Source organism: Gymnoscopelus braueri (assembly GCF_963280865.1).
Source record: "Gymnoscopelus braueri genome assembly, chromosome: 3".
In the NCBI taxonomy this organism is placed as follows: Eukaryota; Metazoa; Chordata; class Actinopteri; order Myctophiformes; family Myctophidae; genus Gymnoscopelus; species Gymnoscopelus braueri.
The window spans coordinates 15,007,351-15,019,408 of NC_137612.1; the positions used below are offsets into that span (position 1 = coordinate 15,007,351).

At 41.2% G+C, this 12,058-nt stretch overlaps 2 protein-coding genes across 5 annotated transcripts in view; both read left to right on the forward strand.

Annotated features, from left to right (window-relative positions):
* Positions 1-12,058, forward strand: part of LOC308080678 (sphingolipid delta(4)-desaturase DES1-like) — a 252,203-nt gene that overhangs the window by 192,916 nt on the left and 47,229 nt on the right. The window lies entirely within an intron of this gene.
* inavab (innate immunity activator b) overlaps positions 1-12,058 on the forward strand; it is a 47,364-nt gene that overhangs the window by 31,234 nt on the left and 4,072 nt on the right. For all 3 annotated transcript variants that reach the window (XM_080422528.1, XM_080422527.1, XM_080422526.1), the window contains 5 exons: positions 491-544; positions 1,377-1,689; positions 4,912-5,082; positions 5,820-6,386; positions 8,331-8,745. In XM_080422528.1, coding sequence (XP_080278654.1) covers positions 491-544; positions 1,377-1,689; positions 4,912-5,082; positions 5,820-6,386; positions 8,331-8,745 — 1,520 coding nt within the window. The remainder of the gene's footprint in view (positions 1-490; positions 545-1,376; positions 1,690-4,911; positions 5,083-5,819; positions 6,387-8,330; positions 8,746-12,058) is intronic.

Below are 12,058 nucleotides of genomic sequence, written 5' to 3' on the forward strand. Positions count from 1 at the left end.
GAAACAGCTTGGATAAAAAACTGAAAATGTGCACATCAGTCACCAATTTCTATTTTTAATTTTTTTTAAACCAAGGTAATAAATTACTATAAAACACTCAAATAGAGTATCCTAATCATAAATAAGAACTAGTAAATACTGTCAGATAATGAAATACATAAATAGCTCTAAATATAGATTAATGCATTTATTATAAATAAGTAATAAATGTATAAGTATCTTCCTAGTAATGAAGTGTAGTGTAGTTTGGTGTAGTTTTCTTTGTGGCAATACTTTTATATTGCTACGGTATGCTGCGCAGGACTGGATTGATACTGCATTTTTTTTTCTTAATTGGATTAGTAAACGTATTTATCAATTGTTTTTCAGTGTTATGAAATAAAAATATCTATTTCATGTAATTACCTCGTATTTACTTTGCTTACTGTAAATCACTCTGGATGAAGAGCGTTTGATAAATGCCTAAATAGTAAATTGTTATGTGTTTCAGATCAGGGTAACTCTGACGACAGTTCTTTATCGGATTCAGCTGTACTTGACGAAGGTAAGAGGATGCTTCGCTCATAGATTTACACACGGAAATTATTTTGTATTTAAGCACAAGTAGTGAAAATAGCTGATCTACAAGCTCACAACGTGTCACATCCGCAATGTGTTGCGAACTTGTAGATCTTGTAGATTTTTTAAAAACATTTTGAAAGTGTAAGTGGGTTAAGTGCTTCGCGCCTTCGCGCTTCGAGGTTTTGCAGATCTGCTACTATTGATGCTTTTGTGTGACGCTGAAGGATGATCAAGTAGTAATTTATGAAAAAACGTTTAAATATGGAGACAAGATTTCTTCTCCGATAGCGACGATTTGTTAACCCATTAAAACCTGGAACGCATCTGTGGAACCACGTAAACCATTATTTTATACTTTGGCTATTCAAAAATAGCAGATATTTTGAAAAATCATGAAAATTTGTGCAAATCTTTGAATATGTATTTTTTAAAGCAAACATTTTTAACTCAAATCTTTGCTTCATGGGGGTCCTTGGAACTAAATATTTTGAGATGGGGGTCGGCGGCCAAATAATAATCATTTTGGGGGTCCTTGACATGAAAAAGTTTGAGAACCTCTGATATAGAAACATACTTTTTTCAAAAAACTGTTTTGAAGACATTTGTAGAATACCCCAGAAGCAAAGATCTGAGTTAAAAATGTTGGCTTTAAAAATATAAAAACATATACATTCAAAGATTTGCATGAATTTTCACAAAAGAAAAAAGATCTACAAGCGCATAGTGCGGCACTCAGTGCTATTTTTGAATAGCCAAAGAAAGAAAAAAAATCCCAGTCTAAATGGCTAAATCACTTCTATCTTTTTTTGCTCTAGAAGCACCGAGCCAGGGACCTCACGGAGGAGGACAGACAGATTCTCCTCCTCCTCCGGCTCCTCTTCCCGTGTCCTCACAGACCCCCACCTCCTCCTGCCACACGCCCCCCTGTGCGACCCCCTCGCCTCTCACCCTCAGCCACCGCCACACGAGCCACACCAGCCTGGAGTCGTCGCAGAGCTTCAACTCCAGCGTGGAGTTATATAACGATGCCCCGCCCATCCCACACTCAGACTGGACAGAGTCCAGTTTGGACCAGCCGTACGAGAAGAAGAAGAAGTCACGCTCGTCCACCACTAGCAGCAAGTGCAGGTAAAAATTAACACCCACCATAATAATAATAATAAGATCTCAAATGTACAGTGTTGATTTTGACTGCAAATTTGTAGTCATAGTCTTTTGAATAAAATTCCGTTTAGTTTTAGTCATAATTATTTTAGTCACCTGAAATGTTAACTTTTAGTCTTAGTTGACTAAATATCATAAGATTTTTGTCGACTAAATCTACAGTTGATTTAGTCGACTAGAATTCATTTTTGGCGGGCAGTGATGGCATCAAAAGGATTTCCACTTAGCTGCATGCCGATCTACAAGCTTACAACAACTATCTTCACCCATGATGACTTGTCTTAGTTCTACTAGATCTCTTCTCCACTCGTCCCTCACTAACATTTTAGCCTAGTTTTTATTTGTTGACGAAATTGTCAATATATTTAGTCATAGTTTTAGTCATTGTAGCTTAGTTTTCATTTTGTTTTTATTGTGTTTTCGTAAGTGAAATAAGGTAGTCAACAGAATTTTTTTGTCATAGTTTTAGTTGACGAAATCAACACTGCAAATGTATATAGCACTTTTCTAAGTACCCAAAGACACTTTACCTGGGGTGGGGGGGGGAACAAGAAAAGCAAATCAACTTTATTAGGGTTTGGGTGCAAAATCGGCAAAGTTGCCTTTTAACATACTCTACCATACATCCAGGATTAACGGAATGTTTTGTTAATTTTACCCGGGTTGCGGCTTTAAAATTGTTATTGCCTATAAGCAATCGATTTAACCGCACACACACACACACACACACACACACACACACACACACACACACACACACACACACACACACACACACACACACATCTCTTGGGGAGACTCTTTTCCCATGAAGTTAGAAGATAAAGCAATTTGGTGAAGATAATTGGCTCTAATTCTTTCAACGTGCTGAGAAGTGTTTAGCAACATTGGAATTAGATTTGAACGTTGGGTTATGTACAGTATAGCAGCTCCCTGGGCTCCAAATAATCATTTAAATCATCTTTATTTGTTGTTTCTGTGAGCTCCATGAGAGCAACTCTCACTGTATGGCAAAAACTGTGTCTTAACCCTTTCAATCCAGCAACGCATCTCTGTCATTTTAGTTGTCTTTGGCTATTCAAAAAATTGCAGATATACAAGCTCATAGCACGGCACAGAGTGCTATGCTAACGGAAGCCAGAGCTGGATCTCTGAATGGGCCTGTTGGGGGGGGGGGGGGGGGGGGGGGGGGGGTTGTTTGAGAACTACTGATTTAGAAGGCATTTGTAGCCTCAGGTCTATAATGGGTTAATAAGAATCACAGCTGCAGCTAATAAAATAAATAATTGTGTTACAGGGATACAGTGACACACCCAAAGCCATGTGGGTGCGTCACATGGACAATGCTTTGCACGTTCACACACCTCAAATCTGACACACCCATTATTAATGATATTAAGCTGCTGCTGTGTTGCTTACATCATGGCGTCCTATTCACCTTATTCTTGGCCCTTCTCCAGGGCGGTGCCGTTGCCCTTTTCCTCAACATCATAAAGTACAGAGCTTAGAAAAAGATGGAACTAAGGGTATTCGGCCATAAAAATAAAGTTTAAAGGGAGGACCGATCAAAAGTGGATCTGCTACTTTTGATGCTTTTGTGTGACGCTGTAGGACAGGGGTCTTCAACAAGGGGTCCGGGGCCCCTAGGGGGTCCTCAGAGTTACTACAGGGGGTCCGCCAAATCTTTGTGTGATATATATATCGTTTTACCTTAACCACTTGAACCCTAGCATCCCTTTTCTCAGGAGAACTTTAGCCAAAAATGGCAGCTCTACAAGCTCACAACGCCTCGCAGCGTGAGCTTGTAGATCTGCTATTTTTGGCAAAGAGGTATAGGTGTAGAGGGAAAAAAGAACGGTAAACGTAAACAAAAAAAGTTGAATCTAATACACAATGTTATACAATATAGAGGGGGGTCCCTGCTTCATCTCTCTCTCAGCTAGGGGGTCCTTGGGCTGAAAACGTTGAAGACCCCTGCTGTAGGATTATCAAAGTAAGGCATTAATTTACGAAAAAGCACAAAAAGTTAAAAGATGAGAGGTTTCTGCCCGACAGCAAAACGCTATACTGTTTTGATATTTTTTTCCCCATTGTTCTTTTCATTTTTGGCTAAATTCAAGGATCATAATGTTGTCTCCCCCCTTGTTATGTCTGTTTTGTTTTGTGAACTTGGTGAAATTTTAAATGAGAGTTCACTTATTTTTGTTGTTGCTCTAAATATGATGATATAAGAGAGGTATTTGTTGGTAAGATGTCTTCTATTTGTGTGGTGTTTTCCTTGAGTTAGATGATTATGAAAAACTTGAGATATGTTTTGTTAAAAGAGCTTTTGTTGTGGCAGATTGTATTTGTCAAGCTAGGGAGAGATTTAATGTATTATGTGAATATATATACTGTAGCTCCCAGGCTTTGGAACGCTCTTCCACAGGTCTTGAGAACTGCAGCCTCTGTGGACATTTTTAAGAACAACCTTAAAACGCTGCTATATACTATATAGCAAGCTTTTGCAGATGTTACATGATTTTATTTCCACGTTTGTGTTGTGATTTGCTGTACTGCTTGAGATGAATTGTACAGGCCTTTTCTGTTCTACCTGCTTTAATACCTTGTTTTGTTTTTAATCTCTTTGTATGTGAAGCACTTTGTGAGTCCTCTCTGTGAGAAGTGCTATATAAATGAAATGTACTTACTTTCTTACTTAAACATGCTGTAAGCGTAAAATGGTGTCTTATAAACCAGTGGTTTTCAACCAGTGGTCCGGGGACCACCAGTGGTCCTTGGGGGGGTACTAGGGGGACCCAGCTAAATTAGTTAACATAGCATCACAATCATTTTTAACCACTTAGCTTTGGCTATTAAAAAATAGCAGATCTACAAGCTCATAGCGCGGCACCGAGTGCTGCGCTATGAGCTTGTAGATCTGGTATTTTTGAAAAACCTTGAAAAAGTGTGCATATCTTTGAATATTGATATTTCTTTAAGCGAAAATTAACTGATATCTTTGCTTCTGGGGGTCCCTGGCACAAACGATTTTCAAATGGGGGTCCGCGGCCAAATGTGTATCAATTTAGGGGTCCTTGGCATGAAAAAGGTTGAAAACCACTGTTATAAACCCATGAGGGTTGGGCACTTTGTGTGCAGGACAGGAAAATAAAATGATCTATCTATCTATCTCTCTCTCTCCAGTAGTCCCGCCTCGCCCCAGGTCCTGCCCCCATTGGATGCCTCTCTGGTAGGACCCGATCGATCTGCTGCTGCTCTGCCACAGAAGATGTCCCATCTGAAGCTACGCCACACCGTGTCCAACAGCACCCCCTGTACGCCAGAGATGCAAGTGCGCCGCCAGCTCTCCCTTAGGTAAGTTATACTATTACCTATGCTGCCGCACAGTGGTGTAAAGTAACTGAGTACATTTACTCAAGTACTGTACTTAAGTACAATTTTGAGGTATTTTTTACATTACTGGAGTATTTCCAATTTTCAATACTTTTACTTTTACTTCTACTTGTCTCCACTACATCTTCAGAGGCACATATTTTACTTTTACTCCACCACAATTATTTGAAAACTTTAGTTGCTAGTTACTTTTTGATTATTTTTTATTTTGATTATTATTACAAAACATACATTAACCACTTCAGCCCTATTGATTTGATTGAAATTTTTATTAGGCAAAAGAATGTAAAACAACACAGTTACATATATAATGCTTTTGTCTAAAAGGTCCGGCCCTATATACATTTTAGCCATTTGAAAATAGCAGATCTACAAGCTCACAACGCGTCGCGCTGCGACGCGTTGTGAGCTTGTAGATCGGCTATTTTCAGCATGCAACCAACTGTAAAATCAGCCATTATGACGCCATCAAGGCACCGCCAACATACATTTTAGTCGACTAAATCAACTGTAGATTTAGTCAACGAAAATCTTATGATATTTAGTCGACTAAAACTAGACAAAAACTAAAACATTTTAGATGACTAAAATATCTAAAATGTCTAAAACTGAATGAAATTGTATTCAAAAGACTATGACTAAAACTAAATCAAAATTTGCTGTCAAAATCAACACTGTCGTGTCATTCATTCCAACAGGTTACCCAACAACACGGAACCCTCCTACGACCAGGAGAACCGAGGCCGCCTCAGAGGCCCGCGGAGGCGACTGACGGAGTACGCCATAACGTTACCGGAGTCCCCTACGGCGGCCATGAAGGGGGGCAACAACAACTACGGAAGCCACGCCTCCGAGGACAGTAACTCCGAACACTCCTCCTCCACGACGTCATACGCCAGCTCCCCGTGTCAGGACCTGCCCCCCGGCGCTGACCTCCTGACCCCCAAACAATACCACCACCACCACCCTGTGTGTCAGCCTGGCGGCCCTCCTCCTGCATTCCAGCAGCAGCAGCACTTCAGCCCCATCGGCGCCCCCTTAGGGATGGGAGGACCCCCGCCTTTCCCGAACCCCCCTAACGGCGGCGGCAGCTTTTACCAGAACCCCCGGCACCAGTCCAGCCCCAGCTTCCACAGAGGCTACTACGGTGAAGAGGTGGGTGGTGGTTACCCCCCACTGGACCACGTGGACCACATGGCCAGGAGCTATTATGGGACGGTCCAGCACCACCAGGCTCCCTGTCCCTCCAGCAGACATGACTACAGGTAAGGCCCTGTCACAATTATTACTGTACATCAGGGGTCTTCAACGTTTTCAGGCCAAGGACCCGCTAGCTGAGAGAGAGATGAAGCAGGGACCCCCTACTCTATATTGTATAAAATTGTGTTTCAGATTATTATTTGTTTTGCTTAGTCTGCTCTTTTTTCCCTCTACACCTATAGCCTCTTTGCCAAAAATAGCGATCTACAAGCTCTCAACGCCTCGCAGCGCGAGGCGTTGAGAGCTTGTAGATCTGCTATTTTCAGCTAATGTTCCCCTCAGAAAAGGAATTCTAGGGTTCAAGTGGTTAATGTAAAAAAATTAAATCCTATCACACAAAGATTTGGCGGACCCCCTACAGTAGCTCTTAGGACCCCCTAGGGGTCCCGGACCCCCTGTTGAAGACCCCTGCTGTACATAATCGCCTAATTATTTGAGATAATCGCCATTATCTTTGCCATAACCGTCATAATCGTTTCCATGTCGAAAAATGTTCATATTTTAAAAATGTGTCCAAAAGTAGCCGTAGCAGATCTACAAGCTTACAACGTGTTGTAAGCTTGTAGATCGGTTATTGCCGCAAATTTTAAAACGTCTTTGAAAGTATTAAATATGTCAGTAATTTCTTTGTATATTTTAACATGACATGACTACAGGTAAGGCTTGTCACAATTATTACATAATCATAATAATAATAATACACTTTATTTGTATAGCACTTTTCATGACATGAAATGCAGCTCAAAGTGCTTTACAGAGCAAGAATAAAGCACACGTGCTTTACAGAAAAACTGCAAATAATTTAAAATCACACCCAGTGTGAAGTGGGCGGTGTGGTCATCACAGTGGTCATCATAGTGATGGAAGCTCACTTCCAAAAAAACTTTTTTGGAAGTGCATAATCCTATTTATAGGTTATTAATGTCATCATGTGTCTCGCTAGCCAATCACAGTGCTGAATAGAGTCAGCCAATAGAGTCAGCCAATCACAGTACAGGAAAGTGGGCCAAGTGGGCCAATCACAGTGCAGGAAACTAATACTAATGAGGTGTCCCAACCCCACTTATAGGGGCGGCTACACCGCCCAAAAATGAAGAAAACAAAGAAAAGCAAAAGCACCAAACAACATTAAAATAATAGCAAAAAAAGGCAGTGAATCAGGCAAAACAGTGAGGACATGAATAATAACACAGAGATTTAAAAATCAACTAAAAGCGTCACTCCCAAATCAGACGTCACTCCCACTACCCCTGGGTCACAGCGTTATTTTTTGGCAAAAAATAAATAATAATAATAATAATAGGCAAATCTTAGATCGCAGATCTACAAGCTTACAAACACCGCGTCACACGCTGTAAGCTTTTATGTAGATCAGCTATTATTATTATTATTATTATTGTATATAAAATTATTAAATATGTCAGTCATTTCTTTGTATATTTAAGTTATTTGATAGCATGTTATGTAGACAGATGCCAGGTCATTGTAGACCTGGCATCCTACAGTGTGTATAGTTTCAATGTACAGATTATAGATTTTTTGGGATATTCTACGGTTAGACTGATGGTAGTTTCTTGATTTACTTATGTATTAGTTCATTAGTAGATTACTATTTCTATGCATTTGATAATGATAATAACGAATTGCATTTTTATAGCGCTTTTCCAAGTGCTCAAAGCGCTTTACAATTCATTCTTTCATTCTTTCATACAAGGGGGGGGGGGGGGCATTGGGAGGCTATTTGATGTATTACCTTGTGTTGTCCACTTGTCCTTGCTTACTGTACTGTCTGGATTAAGAGCACCTAAAATGCCTAAATTGTAAATTGTATATCTGCCCTGTGTCAAAATCTGGTTACGAAGCCTAAAAGATGTTCAATGCCAAAAAAACAATTAACAATTTTGTGAGACAATTAATCGTCAACTTAAATGTTTTTGTCATGGTGACAGCCCTAACTACAGGTACATAGAGGCCCCCGTGCACCACCCCCACCACAGGGGGGCGCTACCCCCTCCTCAGCACAGGGCACTGCCACCGAGGGGCACCTTGACCCCCTCCGACGTCCGACTGTCCCGCTCCCCGTCCCTGTGGGAGCATCAACAACAACAACAACAGCAACAACAACAACAGCAGCAGCAACAACAACAACACTACCAGGCGGTCAACAACGGTCTGCCTCGACAAGTGGTGAACGAGGAGCTGTGCTCGTGGCACCAGCGCAGTGCAACGTTCAGAGGAGCCCCGGGCGGACCCCCGCCGCCCAGGCCCCGCTCCCTGGACCGCCAGGGGGCCGTCAGGGTGAAGAACCCCGCCGCGGGCCGGGAGTCGCCGCTCTTCCACCGACGCCAGTACCAACCGGAACAGGTGAAATATTATAGCCCAGTGGTTCTCACATAAAAGACCCTCATAACTCTAAGAGTGTTCAAATGGAACCGCCTCCCTCAAGGAAACCTGGGGGGGTCCCTGGACCCCTACTTTGAGAACCACTGATCTAGACCAGTGGTTCCCAAACATTTTAGCTCAAGACCCAAAAGAGAAATTTAGACCCTCCCAGAAAAACGCGGTCAAAAAGCCATAATTATGCAGGCTAAAACCCTTGATTATGGATTGATTATGCAAAGTTGCATTCTTTTTTTTTTCTTCCACGGAACAGTGCAGTAAATAACCTATGATGATGCGTCAATGTTGTCAGTTACTGGGGAGGCGGAGGGCAAGAAATTCCACAGAAAAGGGGATTAGAATCTCAAGTAGGGGAGATGTACCAGATTGCCTGATTGAGTCATCATTGTTTATTTATTTGTAGCTCTGTACCACTCATATTTTTCAGTTAAATAATGCCTGGGCTTGATATAATTTGTTGCACTTGCACGTAGTATCGTGCAAATAATGAAATCAAGCCCTTAACAGTCATTATTTAATTTCAAGCTTTTTCTCCCACACCGCGCCTATTCATTCAAACATTTTCTGACATTTGATCGACTTACGAAATAGTATTTAAACCTATTAAATACAGTTAAGAAAGGTATATTATCCCATTTAGACCTGAGGCCGATTCTAAAAACGCCTTCTAAATCCTGACCTGAGTTTTCTGAAAAACTTCAAATATGTATTCAAAAATTACAACAAATATATGTTGCTATATACTGTACATAGCAACAAGAACCCCAAAAGGGGTTCCCGTCCTGAAAGGTATAGTCTCGCGTAGCCAGACAACTATTCCACAATCTCTGAATGCTATATAGAGTCTGGAACTACAACTCCCGAAATCCGAGAGAGGAAACTGGCACTTCCGTTCACGAAAATATCTTTTAAAATATCTTTACATTTTACATTTTAATTTCCATTTCTGCTAAGCAGCAAGCTAAATATACTTAGATGATTTGTATTTATATTAGGATACATTTGCGCGACTGTAAAGACGAAACGGAAGTGGGGAGGAGGCTTCACATCCGGTTTATATTCTAATCATGATCAGAGCTTCCGAGTCCCAGACTGTATGCCGGAAACATTTGAAAATTGTGGGAGGCAACAGTCTGGTATCGCGAGACTATGAAAGGTATAGTTACAAATAGGGGTTCCCGCCCAAAATGGGTTAATTATGTTTATTTACATTAAAAAAAAGAATCCCATGGAGGCCTATTTATACCATGGACCACTAGTAGTCTCGTGGACCATTGGTTGAGAAACAGTGGGATCACTGTCTTAGTCCATATCCCCTCCCAACACAACGGTGGTCCCCAGGTTGATTCTTAGTCAGGGTGGTGGTGGTCCCTGGTTCACAAGCAGTCGAAAACCCCTTGATTTAAGGACATGGGTCTGCAGCAGCAGCCCGTTAAAACGAGTCACCATAATGAGTGTGACTCATCATGTGGTTCCATCCTCTCTGGTTGGTTAGAAGTGACTTCAATTAGAGAAGCAACACAACAATGGCCTGTTCACTGTGTGTTCAGATGACACTCCACACATTAATCCTCATTCCTCTTGTATCCCTTCTCGTCGCTCATTTGTTATGCTAGATCAGAGGTCTTCAACAGGGGGTCCGCGACCCCTAGGGGGTCCGCGGAGGTACTGCAGGGGGTCCGCGAAATTGTTGTTTGATTAAACAATATTTTTGTTTGAAAAAAATAAAAACTTTTTTTTTTTTCCCAAAATGTCAAATTGTCTTTAAACATAACATGAAGCCATAGCAAACAGATAAATGGAGGCACAATGCACAATAACATGGTATGTTTATACATATTTTGTAGAGTATTTCTTATTTTGCACACCTACTGGGGCAGGTGCGTATAGGAGCAGGCAATATAAAACACAATTGTATACATAAATATACAATATATGTGTAGCCCGCCCTACCCTACGAGGTAGGGGGTCCCTGCTCCATCTCCCCATCAGTTTGGGGGTCCCTGGCCTGAAAAGGTTGAAGACCCCTGTGCTAGATGCTAGTCATACTATGCATATTTCTGTTAGTTACTGGTTCACGTGTTATGTTATTTAGATAGATATATCGTTGCTGTCCTGCAGAAACCTCTTATCTCCATATTCTAACTTTTTTTGTAAATTGCTAAATTAATAGTAAAGGCCACATGCGGCTGTTTTGAACACCTAGTAGGCTTTGTTGATGCACGACTGAGTGAATGAAATGTTGGCTAAAACTATTGCCAAACAGGCAGAAATGAAAACAGAGCCGGCATCATATCATAACATATGAGAACATTCAGTGGAAATTCAGTGGAATTTGAACAGGCCTCAACACAGTTCCTCCACTGACGTTAATGTTTACTGACAAGATAACAACAAACAAACAGGCTGATATACCTGTGGGGGTCCTAACTAGAGACATGACGCCCTGAGCACCTGGCTGACAATTAGACTGACTAAAGATGTTAATATCAACTTGCATATTATATTAATGGTCTTCTAGATCTTCAACAGGGGGTCCGGGATCCCTAGGGGGTCCTCAGAGCTACTACAGGGGTCCGCCAAGTCTTTGTGTGAAAGGATGTTCTTTTTTTTTTTTACATTAACCGCTTGAACCCTAGAATTCCTTTTCTGAGGGGAACGTTAGCCGAAAATAGCAGATCTACAAGCTCACAACGCCTCGGGCTGCGAGGCGTTGTGAGCTTGTAGATCTGCTATTTTTGGGTGTGTGTGTAGAGGGAAAAAAGAGCAGACCAAGTACAAGTTTAATCTGCAACACAATTTTAACCAATATGTAGTGGGGGGTCCCTGCTTCATCTCTCTCTCAGCTAGGGGGTCCTTGGCCTGAAAAAACGTTGAAAACCCCTGGTCTAGATCACTGTTTCCCAATTGTGGGTTGTGGACCGACTTTTGTGGGTCGCGAGTAAATATCACCCTTTTTTGTGGGGTTTATTTATTTATTTTTATTTCAAAAGATTGTCCAAACAAACACGGAGAGAATCAAATTTCTCTTTTTAGGTCACAGTAAATGCGTTTGTAGAACCCTTTGGGTGTCGATGTTGTCTCTCCCTGCATAACGACGGTGTAGATGTGACTGTAAAACACCTCTAAATGCACCACAACAACACAACAACCTGATTCTGTACCGCAGGCTTGTTTTTGTACAAAAATAAGTGGGTAATAACATTTAAGTTTAATTGAATGAGAAGTAATTATGTTTTTAAATAGCCCTCCGGGGCTCTGAAAACATCGTTCTTAT